The following is a 26,762-nucleotide window of genomic DNA, read 5'->3' as shown; positions in this document are numbered from 1 at the left end:
AAATACAGAACTGTGTTACTTCTGTATGAGTGTGTAAAGTGCATTCATGTTTTCTGAGTAGAAAGTACGTTGAGGCATACAATAAAAGGTCAAAAGTTTGTGGACACCCTTACATTTTATCACAAGAAGTGTGTGTACGTCCAGGCAATTTTCACAGGCAATTACGTCCAGTTCCGAATGGTTTATTTATCTTTTTTCTCTTTCTCTTTTTTTTTCAAGGTAACATTTTGATTTATTAACGGAAGGCCTGGGGAAGATTTTGTAGATCAAAATATTGCCTTAAAAAGAGAAATAAACTCTGTATTTGGAGCCGGCAGTGTGCAGACCGAACCTTACACCCATAACTTTGTGATTGTTGAGCATCTCATTCCAAAACCGTGAACATTAATCTGCTGCTTTAACAGCCTCCATTGTTTAGGGGATGACTCTATAGAAGATCTCACAATAAAGCACTGGACTTAAAGGTAGACAAACTATTGTGGACAGGGATGTCCAAATATTTATGACCACATGGTGGTGGTCAGGGACACATTGTGTGCACATTGAATAAAATGTAAATGCAATTGTGTTTTCAATCCACATAGAACAACATTGTGGGTGGAAATATGCAATTGTGTGTGACAGTTTTAAAACAGCGAGGTAGCAGGAGTTCTCACTAACCTGACACTAACACTACTGGGGTGTCTCCCTCATCTATAATGTACTCTTCCCTTTGGTCACTGTCTTTACAGTCAGGTAGGCCTGTTTCATCCTCATTGACCATATTGGCTTTGAATGTGCAGATAATATTATGATGTGCATCCTGTGTAATTCTGACTTTTTGGAAAAATGATTAAAACATGTTTTTTATTCTCATCATTAATGTTGTTGACAGGCAGGTCTAAAATCAGACATGCAAGCATCTTCAGATACAGAGAATGCTTTTAAAAAAGTGATTCTGTGAGTGAAAGTGAAGAAGAATTGGGTTAAGTGTGCGTGTGTTTCAGGTGTCCATATAATACTATTCATGTACCAACTTCTTCTTCAGCTGTCAACTTCCCCTAAATGTACTTCCCCTTTCTTAAAAGCCCCCAGCTGCGTGTGTGTGTTTGGTGTCAAGAGTTCCTTATGCACACGCACACACATAAAGACAGATGACACACTCAGTCCTTGACAATGGCAGGTGAACAGTTGTCTGTGATCTGTCAGTGTGTGTGTGTGTGTGTGTGTGTGTGTGTGTGTGTGTGTGTGTGTGTGGCAGAGTTTAAACGAACGAAGGGATTGCAGGGATACAATTGTCCTTTCCACATGCAGGCATAAATATACTGTCATCACAGGGCTTTTTTTTGTGTGTGTGCGTGTGTTTGTGTGTGTGTTTTAATGCTGTGTGTGTGCTCATTGCAGTGTTTGACAGCAGAACAATGGCACACACACTTACACGCACACACACAAGCACACACACATTTTTTATTCTTTTTTCTGCCCTTTCTCCCGGGGGCAAGATCATACAAAGACACTAAACAACCTGACTGGGGTTCTCTCTCCCCCCGTTCGCTCTTTCTTCTTCTTCTTTGTCTCTTTTTCTTGCATGCAGATGCACAGACACACACACTCACTGACGCACACACACACACACACACAGGAGGCTGACTCTTCCAGACGAGGTGCATGCTCCTGTACACCCCAACAAACTCTCTTGCACACACACTCCTAGAGGACGACAGAGTGCCGTCTGGATGTAACCCCGTCACACGTGGCAGGACATGCCAAGGTTAGCCGCCACCAGAACGGATGAATCACCCCTCACACACACACACACACACACACACACACACACACACACACACACACACACACACACACCCTAAATGATTCCCTGGACTCTCATATAGTCTGTCTACCCTCACCTACCCTCTCTCTCTTTTTAGCTGGCCCCTTGAGACCACAGTTATTTCAATGAGGCCCTCTGTCACTGTCTTGCTATAGACACTACTGTACACACACACACACACACACACCCACACACACACACCTTCTCATACACACACCAAAGATTACATTTTACAGGTGATGTCTACGCTGATGCAGACATGTTAGATTTTAGATGAAATCATTCTTATTTTTGTAGTTTTGGCTGTTATTCCTATCAGTTATGGTCACATCAGACTCGCAAGAGTCATTGCTTTGATCTGGGAATGCAGCGAAATTGCTATAACAAAGTACAACAGGGCAAGAAAAAGTGGCGAGACAATCAGAAAGGTTGTAAACATGCCAGATCATTGAAACCACTTGAAGGTGAAACGAAACGTGAGTGCTCTCAAAATGTCAGTGATAATCCCTCATTGCAACTACAGGAAGTACGATAGGTCAAAGTTGAGCCAAAGAAGTTGGTCCATAAACTGTGATAAATGTTTACAACAATTAGTTCTTGCACAAGTTTGACTAACCTGGCAGTTTAAAGATCGGATTGTCTGACTGCTTGTTTTTCTTCTTTTTGGTGATGCTGCTGCATTTTAGATCTCAGCAATTGAAGGCATACTTCACCCACAAAATGACCATTTTTATACCAAGTAGTCATACTGTGTTACCTTGAATTCATGAAGAATGCCGTCCATGGAGAACAGCAAAAATAATTTATTGATAGATTGGGGACTAGGTTCAACCACAGCAAAACTATATCAAACCATCCATTTACAAACTCTCATACAATTCCTGCAGAATAATTCAAGTCTCATGTATCCGGTCGAATGTTAAGTACTTCCCAAATGCATGCATACATGAGAGGGTATATGTCAGTATATATAGTATAAGATGGACTGAGGACTGAGTTGCGGCCCACAGCCATTGTGGCTCCTTCCTTTCTCTGTGCATATGCATATGTGCATGTATGTAAAAATATCTAAAGGATTTTGTATACCCCATTATATTGCCTTTTCCAAATAAACATATAATGGAAAAAAGAAAAGAAAAAGAAATTATGGCAGTTGTAACAAACGAGAACTTTCCCTTTTAGCAAATGTTATAAAAAGAAATGAGGTTTGATCATTAAACCTCAGCAGGTGCCAAAACATTTTTGTTATTTTAGGCGAGACCTTTTTGTTTTACCTCTGAAAGAAAACCAAGAAAGCCCCAAAGTCAAGCTGCTGTTTTTTTATAGTGTCTGTGAATCTGCCCACTGGGACAAATAAAAGTTGAAACCTGAGCTTGATCTTGAAGATGAATGTGCCTTTGAGGCGTCCTCTCCCTCCTGGATTACATCCCTTCATCCTGCAGTCTTCCAAATTTGCTCTTATCTTAAAAAAAGACAAATCCACTCTTTTTAACATCTTCCCAGAACTCTTTTTCCTAACACTTTCTCCCTGCTGATGTGAATAGTCATCTTTATAGTGAGGGGCATCCTTGAAACACTTAACATGCTGTGGGCCTCACACCAAACAGCTTTTCAAGCAATTACACTGTCGCAGACGAATTTCTAATGTTGGAATAAAATCATGAGAGTTTTAGACTTATGTTGCTCTCCTGTGATCTTGATTATTGGGTGTGAGGTGGCCATAAAATGAGCTGTTTTAAGTCAGTCTTTTTCTTCCCTTTACTTTAATCAAATCAAACATGTTTAATATTATCATAAGGTTTTAGTTTTGGCTCATGCAAATAGTGAAGTTCAATGATGTGAACATTGTCAACAACCAATACCTGCGCTCTCTCCAGCATAAAACAGGAAGCAGAAAACTGGATAGACAGTAAACAGTAAAAAGTAAAGACATACTACGGGAGCGGGCAGTAATGGTCAGAAATCTAGCGGGAGCAGGCAGGGGCAGGACTAACAGTCCCACGCAGGGCTCTACCATGCAAGATCCCCTGTCTTCACAAAGTCTCATAGCGTGAACGTCTTTCAAAGTCCTCCAGTTCATTGTACATGCAGGGGATTGTTTGTGATTGACATCTAAATCGCAAAAAGCTGTGATACAAAAACCTCCATTCACAGCAGAACATTAAGAGATTCAGTGACCTTGACCCAGAAGAACCCTGGCCTGAGCGTTTTTGTGTTTTTTAAAAAATGTTTCAGGATGGCGTGCGTCATCGTTGCAGCAGCGAGAGGAGTCAAAGTGCTGAAACAAGACCATGACGGGGGGAGAAAAGGACACCGCTGGTTCACAGAGAGGTAGGAAAAAACACAAGCAATAAGAATGAAATGAAGCAGGGAGAATATTGTGTGACCGGTTGGGTTTCGGCTCAACTGGACAAACACACAAACATGCATTGAGACACACACTTGGGTCCAGATGCCCAGATTTGTCTGGCCATCGTAAATCAGTCCAATAAAGAGATCTAAATTAGGCCATCATCAATACAGATGGGCCTGTTTCCCCCCCTGTGTGTGAGTGTGTGTGTGTTTGTGTGTGTGTGTGTGTGTGTGTGTGTGTGTGATTTACTCCTGGCTTGGATCTTGATATGGTGTCTAGTTGCCAGGAGAGAGGGAGCGGGTGAGGAATGGGGAAAGTGGGAAAGAGAAAGAAAGATAAAGAGGAAGAAAGACACTTCGTTCCCAGTAAACATAATTCGCATGATTGCTCCGGTTTGGTGGGTAAATATTGGATGAAGGGAGGCTCAATTACTCTCTCTTCACACACACACACACACACACACACACACACACACACACACACACACACACACACACACAGATGCACTCACACACACAGAAGGACAAGAGCCTGTAAATCTCTACATCGCTGCCCAACAAAGAGGCCTACAGGGACGCCCTCCCTCCCTCTTTTTCCCTCCTCGTCTCTTTCCTTTCTCTCATCCTCTCACTCGCTCCCTTCATTGTCCTCCTCGTTGGCTCCTCTGTTCCTCATCTCTTCTTGGAAATATGAAACTTGCTGAGTATTTATTATATATCGCACTTATTTGAAGATATTTAAAGTAAAAACTTCTCAATGCGCGGATGGACACGCTTGGTACTTTTAACAAATGTCACCCGCTTTGAGGCTACTCGCCCTGATGCGTTCACTGCTCGTTCTTAACTGTTTCCCACTGTGTTGCGGGCTTTTGTTATTTGCAGATTTGCATCATCAGAATCTCTGAATCTTTTAGCGGTTTCTTTCAGTTTTATATTGGGGGTGATGTTATGGGCCGTTTGATCAAAGTATATGAAGGACAAATGTGAACACGCATTCATTTCAAAACAGAAAGCTTCTTTCAAGTGTCGACAGTGTGACAGTTTTTAATATATTGAACCATAATTACCATAAAAACAATTTCATGATTGTGAATATTAATTACACTGCTCTATTTTGCTTACAAGTTGAGATTTAACAGAATTTGCTGCTCTTAAAAAACTTGTAGTTTATCTGGTGTATTCTATTTTTCTAGTACCAACAATAGTAGCTGCTTGTTTGCAATAAACTAAGAAAGGATGAGCAGTGAAAACACAAACGAGCGCCACCTGAAGCAACTCAAAGCATCACCTGAAAACCTGCAGAAACAGCACAGAGATAAGCACTTAGCAACAGTGACGTCTGCTTTGCTAATTTAGTCATTTCTTACAGTGCAGGCCACGAGCACAAAAGGGCAGAGTTGTACTAAAACTTATTTTTAGAATAAAGGAGAGCCCTTTATAAGTAGGTTACTTCTTTATGGATACACTGGCCCAATTTAACACATCCAAAATAGAAAAAAACTTAACACAGACTTAAGTTACACTCATGTGGAACATCAACTATCATCACCCAGGAAATACTTATCATTGAGAGCATCCTCACTTCATCCAGGCAGCATGGCAGAGCGACACACTCAGTCACACACACACACACACACACACACACACACACACACACACAAGAAACCTCAGTGAGCAGAAGAATAGCTTGCCTCACTAATTATCATCTGACTATAAAGCACGTAATCACTGTATGTATGTGAGTGTCCTTAATATATCTTGACAACTGTTCACACGTGGCAGATGTTGAATTTGGTGCAGTTTAGACACTATATGTTCAATATTACAAACTTTGATTTAACAAGGGAATGACGCTCTGTTACTCTATGCAGGGTGGGGCTTCAGGGCTTCGGGGCTTCAGGGCTTAGTCAACATGTCTTTATCTACGTCCATTGTGTAAGTTTGCCATAATAACTTAACGAATAACTTAAAACGAATAAAGTTACAGCCAACAAAATCCCTCCACAAATTAAACTGATCCTCTTTTTGACTGTGGTGTTTATGTCGAATCAAGCGACTAATACACCTATTTGAAATTGTGTATTTCACCACTGTTTCTGACCACGAGTATCCACAACTAGTTTCTGAGTAGCATCTGAATCTGCAACACGTCTACGTCAGGTAAATGTAGCAGTGCTATGTTTCCCTAGAAGAAGTAGAAGTTAGGGCCAAACCCGACTCAGTCGAATCAGATTGGCTCTTCAAAACAAATATCTGACTATTCGTCCCTTTTTTCCCATAAAGAGTTTGAGAGTTTGAGAGTTTGAACGTAACAACAACTGATTGGAAATGTGCAACAACATTTTTTGCCAATACTAGATATAAAACAAATGTCATAGACTATAATGTTCAGTTGCTGTAAGCTGTAAATTGAATTCCTCTGAGCAGAAGGTAAAAGATAATGTTCTCAGAGCCTGACTGGGCAAAGCCTCTCTTCCTCCAGGAGGCTGCCTCCATGTACACAGCTGCCTGTACAGAGGAGCTAAATCACTGCAGTACACTGCACACTGACTAACAAAAAAAAAAAAAAATACATGAACAAAACAAAAAAACAACAGCTGGACTGATTTGCATCTCCAACTTTCGGGGGCGGCTGTAGTAGAAGCACGCAGTATTATATATATATATATAATATTTCGGGGTACAATGACTTGGAATAGCACCATAATTCAATATTTTTCATATCTAACATCATAATAAACCTCTAGCTGTTTGGGGCCCAGGTGCATTGCTAAGGACCCAAAGAAGCGCAGTGTTGACTTTGAAGTTTCTTTGAGCAGTTCTTAAGGAAACAGCACTACAGGCCAAGCAATCGGCCCGTTCCAAACAAGCATGATTTGAATGGGCACTGCATTCGTCTCTAATGTTATTTTGATGTGTATCTGTGTTTGATGCTGCTGCTGTTTTTCATTCGTTACCAAAATCCCACTGATTCCTGGACTGCAATTACAGAATGTTTTCTATTCAGCTTTTAAATAAGTTTTTTTTTCTTCAGCTAACAGGTGTGAGTGAATTCCAGCAATGCAGCTTCTTTCTTGAAATAAGTGTCAGTATCTTAAAGATAAAAGTCTAGGAAGTATCAAGATGATGACACACAGTCCTTGAGAGGACATTAGGAATTTAGCACTCAGTAACTTTATCAAACGGATGTTTTCTTTTCTTTTTTTTTTGGCTGTGTATTCTAACCAAAGTCACTGATTAATAGTGATACTTCCACTTTCCCGACTTTTGTCTTATTTCATCCTGTTTCTTTTCTTCCTTTGCACCCTCAGACCTTCTTCTTCCTTTACTTCAACTCACCATCTCTTCTTCATGTCTCCTTTTCTATCCAACAGTTACTTCCCCTTCTTCTCTTTTTTTTGTCTCATTGTTCCTCTCTCATCCCTGTTTATCCCCACCTCCCTACTTCCTTTCTCCCTCCCCTCCCCTCCTCTCCTCTCCTGTGAATATAAGCCACTCCTCTGCCTCCTAAAGGATTAATGCTTTTTCTCTTCACGCTGTCAACATGATGCTGATGGAGATGTCTGGGCTGTCTGCGTGTGTTTGTGTCCTCAGTTGACTCCGTCTCTTCACCTCTCCGTACGTCTTTCCACCTGCTTTTCCACCCATCTCTCTGTTTCCTTTCCATCCTCACTCGCCGTATTGCACAAAAGGAAAAACACACACACACCCGGCTCCTAAGAAATCACTGCACAAACACCATATGTTTGATTCTCAAGGTATACAAACAGAAAGAGGCCGTATTTGTGTTTGAGTGTGTGTTGTTCCTTATCTTCTCTGTTTTACTTGAAGTCTTTCTACCTCCCTCCATTAACGCAGGAGAGGCTGACAACGTTTACTCAAGTGTGTGTACGCGTTTACATTGATTTAGCATGTTGTTAAATGTTGTTTTACAAGTTTACGTGCACCCCTGTCACTTGATCATCGATCATTTTTTAGTTTGTTTGTCCCTTTCAAACCATCTTTCTGCTGCATTATGTTGCTCTCTTCAATTTGAGATGACCCTCACCCCCCACACACACCTTGACACTCCATTTTGTTGCCATGCAATCGCTCTGTGGCCTTGAGGTCCACTTTGCAGTTGGTCAGTAATATTTTTCTATCGTCGAGACAATACTGGAACTCTTTAATGTGCTGCTCCTTCTGTGGACTGAGCAATTGCTCTCTGTGCCTGTGAGTGTGTGTGTGTGTGTGTTTGTGTGAGAGTGTGTGTGACTGAGTGGACATATCATTTTTGTGCCAACACACAAGCATCTGCTTCCTTTTTCCTCCTCTTCTCTCCCACTCTGCCTCTCTTTCACTGCTATCAGGTCTGGCTTTTGTCACACACACACACACACACATAAACACACACACACACACACACACACACACACACACACAAAACACACATCCAGAGTGGAGAGTCCTTTCACTCTTCCTCCTCTTCGTCTTTTTCTTTTTATCCCTTTTACTTTAAAAGTACTAATCATGGGAAATTCATACTTTGACATTTTAAAGGGTAAGGTAAGTCGTTTTTCAACCTGGACCCTATTTTCTCATGTTTTTGTGTCTAAGTGACTAATGGGAACAACAGTTTTTTTTAAATTGGTCAAGTGTTGAGCAAAACTGCTGCAGCCGCCAGCAGTGAAACAGGCTGCAATGTAACCACTCACAGCATTTGTACATTGTCACTATACGTCCACTAAAAGTGTTTGCTTTTGCCACTGACAGGCTCAGATTGTTATTCTAAGCGTCTGACAACATTATGGAAAGGATCCCTACAGAGACAGACCTTTTGTTAAAGAATAGGGTTGTTTGTGTTTAGCCAGACACAGCTCTGAAATCACAGTAGCCAAACTCACCAGACTCCATTAAAGAAACAGCAATTTTGCCATGCTAAAACACGCTTCATTCAAAGTTGACAGAAACAAAATGAAATTCACAAAAACATCTTGGTTTGTCTTCCCACTGTTCCAACAATCACCAATTCTGGTTTGATTGAAATAAACCATTAATTCAACCGGTTAGATGTGAAAGTATGCTGGATCTAAACATGCTAAAATTGCTGTTTATTTAAATGGAGTTTGGTGGGTTTGATTTCGGGGCTGTTTCTGGCTAAACAAAAAGGATCTTACTCCTTAACAGAAAGGTCTGTCTCTGTGGGGATCCTATCCATGCTGTTGTCAGACACTTAGAATAATAATCTGAGCCTGTTGTTGGCAAAAACAAACACTTTTAGTGGACATAAATTGACAGTGCACAAATGCCCAGAGTGGTTACATTGCAGCCTGTTTCGCCGCTGCCAGCTACGGTGCTCTCACTCAAAACTGGACCAACTTCAATAAATGTTGCTCCCATTAGTCACCATGACACAAAAATATGAGAAATAGGATCCAGGTTGAAAAATACAGAAGTAACCCTTTAAGTCATTTTAGCTTTTCTTTCTGTTTTCGTACATAGATCGTGGGAGTGACTCTAATAGAATATATGCTGAGGCACTGGCTCTGCTAGCTCCAGGTGGCTGTACACCTTATGTTGGTTTTTCCATCTCTATCAGCACTCTTTTTTTCCCCTAATTAAATCTTTATTTATCTGGGGATAGATCCAGCTTCACGCTAACACTGATTAATACATTAAAAGGACACTCCTTAATTTGTGTCCAAAACATTGTTGTTTTGGTTTGAAACTCCAGTTACAGTACATACACCCCTCCTGCATGCATGTGTGTTTTTCTCTTTCTGTCCTGCTGCGACACACACACACACGCACACACACACACACACACGAGCGCGCGCGCACACACACACACACACACACACACACACACACAGACTGTCTCTAACAGTCCTCCTCTAAGATAATATTAGTGTGCCAGTCTTTTAAAACAGGAGATATTATAAATGGTGTAGCCTTTTCATGCAGTTGTAGACTAAAGTAAGAAAAATGAGGACTTGAAAACTTGGGTTTTGACCTGGTAAAATCCAGAAAAGATGACAGGCAGGCCTTGCATGGTCACCCACTTTGAATATTTAATTGTAAGGCCAAGGAAAAGCTTTGAAAAAATATTAACACAGCTTTGAAAAGAAAAGTTAAAATGGTGCATTTTGTCATCATTCAGAAACGTGCAGGATTTGCATAGCGACTTACGAGTTGGGTTTGCCCTCAGGCATTTGACACCTGAGACTTGACTTTGACTTGCCCTAAAAGAGTTAAAAACAGCTCTAGTTGGGGATTCAGTGCCTTGCTCAACACTGCTTTGACTCTTGTTGCTCAGGGAAAGGGGGGCTCATTTCATTTTGTGTCATTTCTCCAGCCATGGGTAATTTACCTTTGTTCCCTGATGTTCCCGCTGCACATAAATAGCACAGACAGTAACCTGCTGTAAAGTGCTCTTTGACACAGTCACCCATATTTGCACCAGGCAGGATATGTATTACTTTTGCAGGATAAACATGAAGTTAAAAAGAAAACATACATTTTAGAGAAATAATAATCCTTCCTTCTCATCTCCATCTCTCTCTCATGGCCTCAGGATCACACATCCTTTGCCAGCTTCAGTTTAAAGTGTGAAATTAAAGGTAAAAGTCGAGACTGGGGGTTCCTCCAGGACATCAGCAATATGTTTCCTTTCTCTGCTGCTCTTTTGTCAATCAGTCACTGATCTCACTGTCACCAGGACAATGGCAATAAAGTTTCTCTTTGTTCAGACTGCATGTGACCGAGAGGAAGGGTCTGCGTCCTGAGATTGCGTCTGTCCTCGCTATCTCATGAGTGTGTCTTTCTCCTTTTTGTGTGCAACCGTTAAAGTGTGTATCCCTACACGCTGCAGTGTGCGTGTGTCCGTTCATACACGTGCTGTGCTTCCTTGGATTGGTGTGTGTGTGTTCTGTGTTTCCTTGTGTGTGTGCTAGTGTGTGTCACCCATAGAGGACAATAGCCCGGGTCATCTGACTGAGAGGCTGCAGACCACTAGTATCACATGACGGAGGCTGAAGGCCACGTCTTTGTTACCAGGCCTATTGTTAAAGCTAAGGAGACAGCTGGGGCAGGGGAAGGGAATCACTGCATGCGCAACACACACACTCATATTCACACACACACACACATGCACGCGCGCACACACGCACACACACACACACACACATACAGGAAGACCAAACACAGGCATACATGCACGCACACACATGCACCGCCCCCTCGTGACTCCAATCAGGCTCAGTGACAAAGATGATGCCTTCTTCTTCTCAACTGGAATACTAAGACACACACACACACTCTCTCTCTCTCTCTCTCTCTCTTACACACACGCACGCACGCACGCACGCACGCACACATTGCAAGCAGATAGCTATAATTATAGTGACAGAAACTGGCAGGTGGCATTGTCTGTACCATACCGCTCTCTGTCAAGCAGCAACAGAGAGACAGAGACAGTAAGGAAGACTTAGTTACTTAGTGCTCATACTTGCTTAATGACATTGAGTGACGGCAACAAAGACTGTGTGTTCACATAGATTATGGGCTTATATGTGTGTGCACTCAACCTTCTATAATAAATAAAATTTATGTTCATATACACTAATTTGCATTAGCAAATAGTTCTTTAGGAAGTGCGTTACACCAAGAATACATTTTTTTTCATAGCATAACGAGGAAATGTTTGTACCGACTATCTGCTTTTTTATATCTTTACCTGCAGTTTCTCCTCTTGGCAACTCAAGCACAAATAACTTTTTATGGTTCAGAGCTCTAGGTTAAGGTTAGTGATACATCAACATTTTAGTTAAATATTAAAAAAGTGCCAACTTTAAGAATTAATATCTCAGCAAAACTCAGATCTTTTCTTAATCTTAACCAAGTGTTTTAGTAGCCTACAGCTAATAGTATGTTGCAGGATGCAAATCTCAGTCTCCAGTGTCAAAACCTTCAGATCTATATGCCCACCCACCCACCCTGACCTACTCAGAAATGTATTTGGCAACTCAAATCAGCAGCACATACTGTATACATATCTTGTAGGAGACAAGGTTGCATCTAACTCTGGTCCAGTAGATATTAAGCAGTTTCTGTTACTGCATAATAATAGAAGAAGTCATTAGTTCTGCAGCGGTTGTTTATGGGAATCCCTTAATCTGAACTGATCCCATTGAGACACTTGATTTTGTTTTTGTATTTCAATTTTGAAGAGAGAATTTTGATGCCCCATGATGGTCTAAAACTCCGTTTCACGTGCTTTTTTTTTTTTTTTTTTTTAATATTTCAGGAGGGAACATTAAATACTTGGCATGAAAATAGTCAAATTAAAGATACTAAAAGCTGGTGTCTCTTGTAGTGAAGGACTTCAAAAAACAACATCACATGAACCCTGGTGTGTAAGATGTAATTGCCCAAAGCTCTACGCTCAGAATGAGGGAGAGATCAGAGTTGGAGAAAGAGGGAGGAGAGGACAGGTGTAGTCTTTGAAATGTGTGTGTGTGTGTGTGTGTGTGTGTGTGTGTGTGTGTGTGTATGTGGGTGGGTGGGTGCCTTCTGGGTAGGTTACAAATAGAAGACATAAAAAGGTGAGGACAACAGAAAGACGGATGAGACATGAGGAGCAAAAAAGTTACAAACTTAAGGCTACTGGATTGAGACAGACATATCTTTAAAGGGCACCTTTATGTTTTTCCTTATTTGTTGGTCATATATATAATGGTACAATGTTGTATGTTAATATCAAACATGGCCAAAGTTTCAAAATATGGTGAAACAAATGTAAAAGTAATCCCTATGAGCAAACACTTCAGGCTGCAGGCTGTTGTGAATACTCTGTTTTCAATGGTTTGCTCTACCTTTGCTTCCACTTTTGACATATTTCTTTATATGGTCATCGGCTCTAGGCACACTACTGACACTGCTACATGTAGCTACATACTAATAACAGGGAAACGTAATCTTGGTTGCTAATGTTATGCTACAAAGTGGCACTAAACTCTTTTACATTACTACCCCAGCTGCAATGACCCAGAAACGCTGCCCAATCACAGCAAACTGGGCTTTTTCGGGAGAGGGGCCTAAAGAATGGAACACACATGCTCACTTCCAACTTGGCAAAAACCAAAGCTTGGTCAGTAGCCCTACACATCAAAATATGACATGCTAGGTACCCCTCCAGTGACAATTTTGGATGCCCAGGGATGGTGTGTTATTTATATTTATACTAGCATACTACATTTTTAATAAAATAACCTGACTGACTTTTGGTTTCACACGGGACACTAACAGCTGGCTCCAGGGTGAAAGTCCAGTTTGTTTGACCCATCCACCTGCTCTCCCACCCACCCTATGTGGACTTTCTCGCTCTTTATAAAAGGACAGTTGCCCGGAGTGTTAAAAAATCTCACCGCCCAGTGTGCCATATACTGCTGCTAATTCTGTGTTGTTATCTGACGTTGAGGGTCATGTTCAAAGAAACCCCGAAAAAGTATGAACCTAAAAATGAACATTATAGGTCCCCCTCAATTTTTTGGTACGCGTGGATGCATCAATAACACAATTATAATTACAGCCTATCAACACTGTGCATAATGCAAAAAATAATCACAAACTTATGCACCAATAATTTCTTTAAAACTGCTGAGCACTTTCTGTGAGAAGCGAGAATCTGACAGAAAGCCCACTTTGAGAATCGATTACTGAGAATCGAGCTCGGCCCCTTTTTCCTTTTTCAATGGACTCGCATGAAGAGGAAGCGAAAAAGATGAGTGAATAGATGAATAAGGAGAGACAAAGGATGACAAAGATTCTAAAACGGCGGAGAAAGACATGAGAAGTTGAGCCTTTCATAAAGTGCACAGCTTATGAAACCAGATAGCCCTGAAATGTGAGTGTGTGACCACTCTGTGGCCTCCAGGTGTGTGTGTGTGTGTGTGTGTGTGTGTGTATTTTCAAAGTCAAAGGGCAGATTTTGGTAGCAGCCACACCCACCCTTCAAGGGAGGGTATCTCAGCTCTTTCAGACGGACACAAATGAGCGTCTGTGTGTATGTGTGTGAACATACGTGTGTGTGAGGCGCAGCTGTGCCGTCATTTGGTGCTGACAGAGCCAGCGAGGATCCTTGAACTGGAAAGATGAGAACGTCCTTTAGAAGGCTTCATAAAAATGTCTCATTGTCCCTCTTCAGCCGACACACACACACACACACACACACACACACACACACACACACACACCAAAATATGACAACTTCATCCCTTTCTACGCCCTCAGCCTCTATTCTTCCACTTCACATTTACTCTGTGTGTGTGTTTCAGTAGAGTGTGTGGGAGTTCTGCAGAGTGTGCATGTGCTCTGGCATGTCTAAGTCACCAGTGTACTGTAGGTGTACTTCAAATATCGCACCAAAAACTTTAACACACACACAAGTTAAGAGTGCCATGCCCAATGCTGCTGGCAGACTCGTCAATCTGTTCTCAATATAAAAAAAAAGAAAAGAAAAAGAGGAAACATTTCTCTTTCTCTTGGCAGAAGGTAGAAGCTGACACCTTTCCCCGAGTGTCCTGGCAAAGAAAATCTCTCTCTGTCTCTTTTTGTTTTCCCTGTTTTTTTGAAGATGAGACTATTCCCCATTTCCTTTCCCATTCTCCAGCCTCCTTCCTTTCTTTGCCTTCCTCATTAGTTTGTGGGCAGAGCTGCAATTAGGACGAAATTGTTTCAGAGACGAGGGAGAGGAGGGGAAGGAGGAGAAAGGAGACAGTAAGAGGAGAGAGGGAGAGGTAAACAAAAAAAAGAAGAGTTGAAAGAAAGTGGCTGGAGAGGGGAGGAGGAGGTAATTAATGAAGCTGCTATAATTACTGGGGCCTGTTTACGCCAACTTTGGAAGACAACACACACACGCACACACACACACACACACACACACACACACAAACTCTCAACAAATTACACTCACCTTTCCACAGCAATAATCTACAATGACTATTTAAAATGCTGACCGTGTACGTTGACTAATGACACAAGCTTTTTTTCAACCCATCAAACCAAAGAACACTTTCTTATTTCACCGTGTAGACAGTGTTGACAAAGATTAAGTTCTTTTTTTAACCAGAGAAAAAATAAAAAATGCAAATTATTTAACCTTGCAAGGCCGTCTTTTGGCAGGTAATTTGACAAAGAGCAGATTTTTATGGAAGGAATAAAAGCTGTTGGGGCATAAAGATGAGAAGATGATGAGACTGTAGATGAAGAGTGGAAAAAATGACAAAAGAGTTTCACCAGAGGGGAGAGGAAAGAAGAACAGGAGTCAGGAGGAGTTAAAGGGATAGTTAGGATTTTTTGAAGGGGGGTTGTATGAGGTACTTATCCATAGTTAGTGTCTTACCTACAGTAGAAGCCAGTCCACACGCTCTAAGTTTGGAGAAGCAGCTAGGAGTACCGTTACCGAAGCTAAATGATGTACTGCTGTGGATGATGGCAGCACCAAAACCTATTTTAGCTACCTTAAAAATCAGTTTAAGTGGACGCTATGTATAGAATATTTTCACGGCTTTACCCCTGCTGTCAGATAGCCCTTTCCTTTGGCACTACAGTACATTTTCTCAACTGCAGAACTTCTGTTTCCCTGCACATAAGCAAAACTGGACTGTGGTCACACTTATTGTGGTGGTTCATGACAGAAACAAGAAAATAAAGATGAGTGATTATGATGGTAATGGAATGCTGTTCACTGTAGTGACAAGAGGATACTTTTATAAAATAGAGTACACAGAAGAAAAGCTTTTGCAGAGGGAGACTGAACAGACTGATGGACGAAGAGGGGGAAACTTCTGTGGAAATTGGATGACAAGAAAGACCAGAAGCTACCTACAGTAGTAGTGCAGTTGTAACAGGGTTTGACATTAACCTTGCCCGGATGACCCATGCTCACCAAAGGGCTCATGGTAATAATGGTAATACCCAATTTAATGGTATTAAATGTGTGTCCGCCCCTGTGTAAACTGTAAACCCCATGCCAACTGACCCAGAGAGCTACTGCTGCCACGAGTGGGACTTGGTTACAACACAACTTAAGGGTCTTTCTTAATCAACGGCACAGTTGCACTTACCCGAAGTCCTACGGTGGGGAAAATGTAGTGCCAAAGGAAAGGAGGGCCTGATGGCAAGGCAAAGCTGTTAAAATATTACAAATTTAGCTCACATGCAATTTTCTAGGTGGCAAAAATATGTATTCCTGGTCCCCCCTTCCACTGCAGTACATTGCTTTGTTATTCGAGTCTGCTTCTCCAAACTTAGGGCATGCTGACCTAAGTACCGTAGGTAATACATCGATTATGGATAAGTACCTTATACAACCCAGAAAATTTGATCTATCTCTTTAAAGATGGGATGAAGGAGAAAAGGTAAGAAAGGAAGAAGAGGACAAAAGGAGAGAAGGAAAGCAGGGGACAGAGAGGGAGGAGAGGACAAAAGCTTAATGAAAGAGGGATAAGAGAGGAAGAGGATAAGGAGAGGTGATGACGAAGAGAACATATCGACAGAGGACAGATTCAGCAGGAAGGGTGGGAGGAAGGAGAGGGAGCAAGAAGAGAGCAAAAAGAGGAGGAAGGAGGGGAGGAGTTGAGGTGGGTGTGATGGGGGACAAACCAAGGTGGAACACTGATGATGCTAAATTTGGCAAAAGGAGAAGACTTCTGTGTGTGTGTATGTCGGGAGACTTGCTGAATCGGCCGTGGTTCCAGTTTCACGCCTCTGAGTTTGACAGAGGGGGAGAGAGAGGGAGAGGAAGGAAAAGAGAAGGGGAGAGAGAGAGGGTCCCTAGCCAGTAATGTTCCCTCAGGGCGGTCGGACGAAAGGATGGAGGGTTGGAAGGAGGGAGGTGAAGGGAGAGAAGGAGGCAAGCAGGAAAGGGGACAAAGTACGGGAAGAAAATTTATACCAACCTTTGCAAACACACCATCACTTTATTGCACAAAGGAGGCTCACGTTCTTATACTGAAGTTCTTATCAGCATCATCCACCGCTTATGATTATGTTACAAGGCTGCAGATTAGCCCTTTACTCACAAATCTTTATCTTTATATGGATTTTAGTTTCATCTTTGGAGACACACAAAGACTTGAAGGTAAAGGTCTCGAGGAGTCAGGTCTAGGGATGCCACGTGAGGAATTTTCCCCACTGGTTAATAACAACGGTGACAACAACAGTGTTACAGATTACACTGGATTTATACAAGAAAAAATATTTGTTAATGACACTCAATATCTGTAGGGTGCTGTAATAAGTTATTGCTAATGCAAACCGAAGATTTCTTACCGCTGCAGCTTCACATAAAAAGTATCCAACTTTTATTATGAGGTAGTCGCAGAAAATGCAATGTGTCCTTCAGATTTGCTCATCAAAATTGCATCAAAAAAACAAGATAGCGGTCATTTTCACCATTTGTTGACAGTGGATCAGTTTGAAATATTGCAGCAAACAATGGAGCAAGAAGGAGTCACAGTGGGCTGTAAGATGAACAATTGCCGGCAACACGCTGCGAACCTCCAACTTCTTAGCAATATAACTAACTCCTTTCCCCTCATTAAAGTCATCAGGCTCCCTATTGGCATCGGAGTTAAAACTTGCCAAACAGTCCCTTTTGCTTTTTGCTTTGACATAAAATCCTTCGCCATCGTCTTTTCGGTCACCTCTCCTTACTGAGTGTCTTTCTATTGTTCCTTTTCTTTATTCATGAACGCTGTGGTTTTCCTGATTTGAAACCAGTACAAAGTTTTGGAATCATAAAGACCTGAATGAAAACCTGAAACTATGACTATAATAGTCTAAATATGATCAAAAAATGCACGCAACTAAATGTTCACTGTGATAGTTTGCCTATCTCATCCTCTGGTTTCAAGTGTCATCAAGTTGATTTTCATATTGCATTGAAATGGCCTGAAGCTAATGGATGCCAGAGGGATGGGAAATCAATTAAAAAACTTCTGGTATGCATTCAAGAATCGTTGGCACTAATTTAAAGTATGTATGTGGCTGAACTGCTAAAACATGCAGAACCACAGTCATGGTTAGAACTCCTGACCCCAGTATGAACCTTACCCCATAGTCCCTAAATATAACCCCACTGACGGACAAAATAAACACGCACTGAGATGATTTGCATGTGTGTGTCTGTTTCCTTTACAGGCTCTTTACATACACACCTGTGAAAAGCTACCTGACTCTTGTTATGCAAAGCATGCAAAGCATTTGCTGCTCATTCCTCCAAAACAGAATACTCAGATACCTTAAAGTCTGCGTCTACGTGTCTGCATTTAAGCTCCAACTAAGCTTCAACATTTCTCTCCTTAAGCACAAAAAGTGTGTGTGTCAGCGGTGAGGTGTGTGTGCTAATGGACATCTAAATGCTGCTGATGTTACGTTGAATAGTTTAAGGGCCCTCAGGTCCCCTTAGACCAATATTGGGAGAGAAAAAGTGAGGGAGGGAATGTGACTTCTGCAAATCGCTTTGACAAGGACACCCGCGCCTCGAGCGGCGTCCTCTTTCGCCTCATCGAACACACACACACAAACACACACACACACATACTGCGACATCCACACCTCAGCAGAATCGTGAGGTGACTGTTGCGCTCTGAACAGCTGACTTGGTAGAGGACGTTAGTGTGGGTATGTGTGTGAGTTGTGCTGAATCCAGTTTTTAAGTGAAAACGGACAACTTTTCAACTTAACCCCCCCTCCTGTTTCCAAGTGGTATTATTGTCAACGCCACTGTTGCAAGGATAACCAGATCACTTTCCATTTACTTAGAGCCAAGCAACTACCAAAGTTACTTTGTTTTTTTTTAACCATTTCCTAACGAGGATAGTAACTGCAAAGAACATACATCAATATTCTTTGGCAGCTGGGGATAGCTACTGATAGCTACCAGGAAAAACAAAAGCGCTATCCTTTTCCCTTTTTTGGTTGCGCAGTAAGTGACGCACATCCTCTGTGTTGTAAATCAAGCCTTCATTTTCTTTACATTATGACTAAAGTATTGTGATAATATTGTATCGTAGGGCCTCTGGTAACTCCCACTCCTATAATTTATAAGTATATACTCCTTCAGTTAAAGTTAAACCCTGGAGTCAGAGATTTTGTCACTTTGACGGTATCAATTAAAAAATGGCTTTAAGAGGGTTTTCAATAATAGAACAAACACTTTCAAACAACATCTGCTCTGGATCTTATTAACAATCACACACACACAGATGCACGCTTGCCATTGTTAATTTTACATCAATGAGTTGAAGAGCTCTGTGTTGCCTGCCTCCAAACTCAAAACTCATCACATCCTTTGCACACATCGGAAAGGCCCCTTCCCCCAGTGGCTCAGCTTACCTCAAAGTCATTGGCCTTGTTGTAGTGCATGTTGAGCGCCCTGAAGAGCTCGGCATCACGGCCCACCGACAGCTCCTCTGCGGCAGTCACACCCTCGTTGATGGCCTGCCGGGCGAACTTCTCCATCTGGATGTAGTAGAACTCCCTGAAGTTGCTGAACCACTTGATCAGCTGGGAGGTGATGCAGCGATTGAACTGTAGCAGAAGTCAAAGAATGAAAAGAAAACTTAGCTACTTTTCATCAGATTAATAAATTCCACATCAAATTTCATTAGATTGAAAAAATGTATCCCAGGATTTATTTCATGGTTAAATCATTCATACACTTCTGCAGCTGTTTTGTATGTTTAAATATTTGATTTTAAGCACATCTTATAAACTTTCATGGTGGAATAGAGTAAACTGAGTGTTGAATGTTGTTCCCTGTTGGGTGGTGTTGTAGATTTGTAATAGCACAGCCTGATGTTTGTTCTTGCACTTATTTGCATGGTGGTATGTCATCAAATTTGACTTGAACTGGGCCTATGTCTGAGTGCGTAGTACCTTGGATTATGGCACAACATCTCATATTTACATAGTATATATTTCATGCACTTAAAGCTCTTGTTACAAGATCACAATGTTTTTGTTAGAAACCTTGAATCGACTGAGCTGTGAATGCGTGAATAAGAAGAAGAAAGAAGAAGAGTGAGTGGGCAATTCAATCAGGAGTAAATAGTTATTTACTTGTGTGCGTGTCCCTGTTTATACATAATGCATGTGTGTAAATACCGAGCAACAAAAACCATTCTTCCAATTAACTTTAATTAACACCCACACATTTAAAAACTCTAAAATACTTCAATGTATCCACCTCATTAGCCACTAAAACTCTGACTGCATCTTGAGGGTGTTCTAATCAAACAAGAGTGACTCAAATATTGTCTTATTGTTATGCCATCATGGGCCAAACCAACAGTAAACAGCTCTCATCAAACACTGCTCCTGCCCTGCAGGCCTTCACAGTACACTGCAAAAAATGTCTGCCAAAATTGGACATTTACAGTTTTTTTCCACTTACAGAGCTTGTTTGTTCCAAAAGTACTGTTTAAATATTCAGAATAATTTGATCCCGACCGTACTTGTTTAAACATTTTCCAGGAACAAGTGATGTAAAAATGTTGGATCACACCACAAGTAGCCTACAAAAATAACAGCACTTTACCCAAAAGAAAAGTAATTTGCTCTGGAAAAGAGCTGTTGACAAATTAGACTTTTAAATACTACATTAATAAAGTGTTGTGGTTGATTTTTGTCATTTATTCCCACTTTTAAATTGCCAGATATTTTGTATTTGATTGGGTCATTGGGTCTTTCTCAAATGTAGAGAACTAAATAGATGAAAATCAGTTCAGAAAATAATTATGCACACCAAACTCAAAAAAATTAAATATATTTGTATAAGCATGTGATCACTGCAGGTTCTAAGCACATCATTTGTAGGATTTTATAATGTAACATCTAGAATATTAGCACAGTGTGTGATATCTGTGCCCTTTTGCATTTTCATCCTTTTCTCATAACAAAAAAAAGACATGGAGGGGGAAAAAAAACAGCCCAGTGAAAGTGCATGTGTGTGTTTGTGTGTGTGTTCGGTGAAGGGGAAAAACGGCTTTGATACGGAGATTAAGCTCGGTATTGTTACAAGACATTGTCTCACAGGAACAAGGGATGAGCGACAGAGGGAGAAATGGGGGGAAGAAAGAGGGAGCGATGAATGGAGGGAGGCAGCATGGAAAAAGGAATGCAGAGACAGAGATGAGCAGAGGGTGACGGAGAGGGAAAGAGATATTTTTTCAAGAGCGGTCAGAGGGGGTGACATAATGGAACATAATTGGGAGGCTTGGTGTGTGTGTGTGTGTGTGTGTGTGTGTGTGTGTGGAGAACAGAAGAAAAGGGAATTGGTCTTACAAAGCATAGTGACAGGAGGGGAAAGTGTGTGTGTGTATGTGTGGGGGGGGTTTGACCCATAAAAGAGTAGCACGAAATGAACATGATAACTCAGCAGTTAACACACAAACACACAGTTACTCATTCAACACTTCATCTGTATTTTTTTTTTTTAAGATTTTTTTTTGGGCATTTTGCCTTTAATGGATAGGACAGCCAAGTGTGAAGGGGGGAGAGAGAGAGGGGATGACATGCAGCAAAGGGCCACAGGCTGGATTCGAACCCGGGCCGCTGCGGCAACAGCCTTGTACATGGGGCGCCTGCTCTACCCAGTAAGCCACCAACACCCCAACACTTCTTCTGTCTAATCTTATATCACAAACCATCACGACAACCTTTGACAGGCAAATAGAAGATTACACAAATTCTTCAAATCGTCAAATCAAAGAAAAATAAAACCAGCGCATGATTTTATAGAAATAACTCTATACATTATAAAAGTTTCCTGTATTAGATAAGTCAAGTCTACTGCTCAGTCGCCAGAAGAAAATGTTGGCATTGTACGTTTCTGCAAACCATGGATAAGTTACATTTGTATGGTTAAAATGTACCATTTCAACGTTTCTAAAGTAACGAACTTCTTATTTTATGTATATGAGCTGACTTTGTAACAAGTAGGTGGAGGGACAGATGGATGGCGTGACACTTAGGCGAGACAGCTGCCAAGCTGCACACCACTTTTTGTTTTGTAGCCAGTCATCACTGCATCTTCCAGCAGCTTTTTAGTTACCAAATGCGCATGTTTTTTAGCAACCCATCGCTGTGTTTCCACCAGGGACAGTGCCACGAAAAGCGGTTGTATTTTCGCTGCGTTTCAAGCAGGGATTGTACCATCAAAAACAGGAATTTTAAGCCAAAACATAATCTTTTCCTTATCACAACTGAGTGTTTTTTGTGCCGAAACCTAAACACACATTACCCACAGTGTTGTTGAAAGTTAAAGTTCCCACATTTCCACTACATTGTGCAGTGCATAATGTATCACATGTTAAGGTTGTATATCGAACTGTAGGGCCTCTAGTTTCGCAGACCGGGCGAAACACCAATCAAATGAGCCCCTCTCCTTGCCCTTAAATGTGCTGCGCGAAGGCGTAATGAGAGTTTACTCAATTCGCCATGGCAGAAGAGAGCAGCAGCGTCAGACGGCCAAACTCCTCCCAGGAGGAAACTAATGTTTTGGTCCGGGAGGTCCAAGCTCGCAGTGTCCGAATATACGTAACTGCGAGCAGACCTCCACGGGCTGATGATGCAAAAGTAGCCTGGGAGGAGGTCACCACAATCGTAAATCAATGGTGTGCTGAATATATACTCCCTATCTGATGCTGTGGCTGTTTGTGGTTGGCTGAGAGGAATGTGAACTCATTAGTTTGCAGCTGTGTTAATCAAGTTGGGTTTCCATTACGCGTGCCAAACGTGCCAAACGGTGCCAATCCCCTTTGGTCTGACATCAGATGTGACGGGACAGTCAATATAGAGATACATTTATGTGCTGATTGCAGATAGTTGCATTGAATAGTGTTTTTTGTGGCTATTTATTTCATTGTTAATGTGCCTGACATTCTGGAAACCTGCCTGTGAGGTTTTGGTGACGTGTGTGCACTGTCCGCTGGTCAGCCAAACTTCGGCTTACACCGGCTGCACTCCGCCTGCGCTGACAGTAGACCTGGTTTCAGCTGGCGAGCTCTTAGCGCACCTTCGGCGAAGCCTTTTGGCACGAAACTGTCACTGCGCCAAGCTGGATCTGTCGACACCTCCCCCTGCTGCGCCGCCACACCCATCTTAGCGCACCTCTGCCAAACTACCAAACTGAGTGCGCCTCGAAACTAGCTCTGCGCGGGGTTCGCCACCCTGCGCCACCCTGTGCTGCGCCGGGAAACTAGAGCCCTAGGAATCAAGTCCACAGATGTATTATGAGAACTGTATGTACACCAAGAAGGTAATTTGTCTTCCTGGGTTGTTTCTGCAGCACATTAGTGCCTCTCTCCTGACCATGAAAGAACTGGATAATCTACAGATTTGTAAAAGTCATGTATGAGAAAGAAATAGCCCCAAATTCACTGGCTTTAGCTTCTCAAATGCTATTATTTGCAGGCTTCCTTTATTTTCTATTTTAGTAAAACAACTAAAGTACTTGATGATAAACCAAACCATTCACCACATTAGTTTGGAGCCATGATTATGATGACATATGTATAAAAATTGTTTTTCCAGGTTCTGGAGCACTGCACGGATGTACGCTGGATACACATCTCCTCCAGCTTGCTTGCAATGGCTCAAGCATACTGTTGGTATAGTGCTGCTAGAGTGCACCAGAACATGGCTCTGCCCCTTTTTTTTCCTCAGAGTGAGGAAATAAAATATTTGTATAATCTGTTTTAAATTCATATACATTTTTTAAGTACTTGAAGATCCATTTGTCACTGAAGTCAAGAAAGCCAATTAAAGCAAAAGAAATGGCCAAGGTTGTCATATTGACAACTAAGGGGTGTTGATTGATTCACAATGTCAACTAACATGTACGAAAATATTTCACCTTTTAAGTTACTGGTAGTTTTTAATTTCCATGCATATGAAATATACATCTCTCATCTGACGGCTTCTTTATTTGCATTATTAATAATTAAAGCAAAGCTCATCTGACATCACCACAACCAGCCTGGAGGCAGTCAGGCATGCTTTGGCCTGGCTTCCGAGATTGTCAATTTTGGGTGCGACTTGGCACAGTTCAGTGCATTTTAACTTGTGATGGAAAAGCAAATCAATGTGGCATGGTTTTACTCTCCGTGGCCGAAAGTGCCAGTGGTACTTTTTTTGCAGTACCCCAGTTAGCCACAGGGACAAACTGCCTGCAACACGGACTTTGCCTCAAAACTCTACCACTTAGTCTGATTGTCTTTTAGGTCTGTGTGTTGAAATGATGCTGTACTCTGTGTTTGAGGGACTCAATTGCCACAGCAACCTCCCAAAAATTGTCTGTATCAAACTGATGATGGCAGAACTACGTTCCTCTTTAGAGAGTATAACAACAGTATAAGTGCTCTTTCCATCTGTAGTTTACAACTAATTCTTTGTAAAGGTTCCTCTTTCGGACATGCAAATCAGAGGACAAACCACAGCTGTTGCATCCTGTAAGAGCTGCAGTGTATCACCTTTTTGGGTGCAGGTATAATCTCTAACTGTCAAGTGTGGTTCTCAACCTGATAATTGTCTTTCAAAAGGCAGATATTTCAGGAGTGAATTCACATGTAGACACAAACACACATGCATACACCCAGCCATCCCACCACCTGCCCTCTCACCCACCCACTGTCCCGTCCAGCTCATCACAATCAGCACAATCCAAAAAAACAAGAGAGGCAAGAGACAAAAGACAGAAAGAGAATGGAGGGGGGGGGCAAAATGCTGAGCTTGAGGAATGCCATTTTCTGTTTACAACCAAAAGGGGGAAAGAGAGAGTGTCAGAGAAAGTGTCAGGGTGCCTCAACCCCCCCTCTCCTTCCCTTGATGGCGGGTGTTGTCAGCCCCCCCCAGGACATGTTGGAAGGGCAAACACACACATCCTTTAAGAATCTGCCCACTTCAACCAGATTCGTTGTAGCTCGGCACATTTTTATAGAGGACAGTGTGAATGTGCACAATCAACATAAATCTACAAGTTGTAACACTGAAGGTTTCCTGTGGATCCTGGAAGAATAGCTGTTGTAGGAACTTTTTCAAATCATGTTTTGGTGCATTTCTGCTTCACTAGACAGTATACACTGCAGGGAAGGTGTGTGTGTGTGGGAAGTTTTTCATTTTACAAAATCCCTATTTCATAGTCATACAGTTCATAGTTACCTCTGCCAAGGAGGTTATGATATCAGTTTGGTTTGTTTGTTTGTGTGTTTGCCAGCAGGATTACAGAAAGACTTCCGGCACTTGGTGAAAGGGTGAAGCATGGGCCAAGGAAGAACCTCTTTAAATTTGGAGCTGATCTGAATCATGGGCAGACACACAAATTAGTTTTTACTTTTATTAACATTGTGAGATAGAGTATTTGGCCTCGGCAGAGGGCTGCACTCTCCAAGTGCTCCTCCAGTTCATGGTCATTTTTGGTTTTGTATGTCATTAATGGAAGAAGTTTGGCCTAAGTTTTGTGTGTGGCATATAGAAATAACTGAATATAGGCCACCGTTAACTGGTAGCACAGATAGGATTTTATCCATATTTACACCTTAAAGGTTACATGTGTAGGATTTAGGGGGATATGTTTGCAGAATTTGAATATATTACAGTATAATAAGTAGGTTTTCTTTAGTATATGATCACCTGAAAATAAAAATGTTTTTTGTAAACATAGAATGAACTGTTTCTATCTACATAGGGAGCAAACCCTTATCCATGGAGTATGCTGCACCGCCATGTTTTTACAGTAGCCCAGAACAGAAAATAACAAACACTGGCTCTAGATAGCGCTATTTGCATTTTCACGTCATTGTGTCGGCCACCATAGTTTGCAGCCCCTCCGCAACCAGCAGTTTTGGAAAAACACCATTTTTTTTCACATGAAACTGTTTTGTTCAGTGTCTTTATTGGTTTAAATCACCTGGTCTGTTTGTTTTGGAGAGGAACAGACCTCTGTGGAGAATTCAGCTCCCGGTAAAAACCCCCTGAACGTCTGGATCTTAAGTTAACGGAGAAAAAAGGTGAAAACACATTAACAGGTGCTGGGCGAGCGATCTGTCTCTGATGAGCTGTACAGCATTGGACAATTATTATTATTATTTTTTATTTTTTTTACCAGTTTAAATCATTTCAGAAAGAAAAAAAGTAAGCACATATTAAAGGGATAGTGCACCCAAAAATGAAAATTCAGCCATTATCTAGTCACCCATATGCCGATGGAGGCCCTGGTGAAGTTTTAGAGTCCTCACATCCCTTGCGGAGATCGGCGGGGGCAGTGGCTAGCACACCTAATGGCAGACGGCGCCCCAGACTAATTTCCAAGAACACAAAATTGAATCCACAAAGTATCTCCATACTGCTCATCCGTAGTGATCCAAGTGTGCTGCAGCCCCGACATAAAAAGCTGTTTCGAAAAACGTCATATGAACTCTGTTTTTAGCCTCACTGTAGCCTGTAGCTCTGACTGCTTCTCTGTGCTCCGCGTTCACGTGTGCGCGCTCGCGCGAGACCAGCAAAAGCATGAGCTTTGCTNCAGAGCTACAGGCTACAGTGAGGCTAAAAACAGAGT

At 41.7% G+C, this 26,762-nt stretch overlaps 1 protein-coding gene and 1 long non-coding RNA gene across 4 annotated transcripts in view; one reads left to right on the top strand and one right to left on the bottom strand.

Annotated features, from left to right (window-relative positions):
- LOC126401641 (uncharacterized) overlaps positions 1 to 26,762 on the top strand; it is a 154,354-nt gene that overhangs the window by 69,596 nt on the left and 57,996 nt on the right. For both annotated transcript variants that reach the window (XR_007571105.1, XR_007571104.1), the window contains exon 5: positions 4,046 to 4,141. This is a non-coding gene — a long non-coding RNA (uncharacterized LOC126401641). The remainder of the gene's footprint in view (positions 1 to 4,045; positions 4,142 to 26,762) is intronic.
- Positions 1 to 26,762, bottom strand: part of prox1a (prospero homeobox 1a) — a 53,774-nt gene that overhangs the window by 2,764 nt on the left and 24,248 nt on the right. For both annotated transcript variants that reach the window (XM_050062962.1, XM_050062961.1), the window contains one exon: positions 19,541 to 19,735. In XM_050062962.1, coding sequence (XP_049918919.1) covers positions 19,541 to 19,735 — 195 coding nt within the window. The remainder of the gene's footprint in view (positions 1 to 19,540; positions 19,736 to 26,762) is intronic.

The sequence above is a fragment of the Epinephelus moara genome, chromosome 15 (assembly GCF_006386435.1).
Source record: "Epinephelus moara isolate mb chromosome 15, YSFRI_EMoa_1.0, whole genome shotgun sequence".
NCBI lineage: Eukaryota > Metazoa > Chordata > Actinopteri > Perciformes > Serranidae > Epinephelus > Epinephelus moara.
The sequence above is the reverse complement of the archived record's forward strand: the minus strand, read 5'-3'. Positions and strand labels throughout refer to the sequence as shown.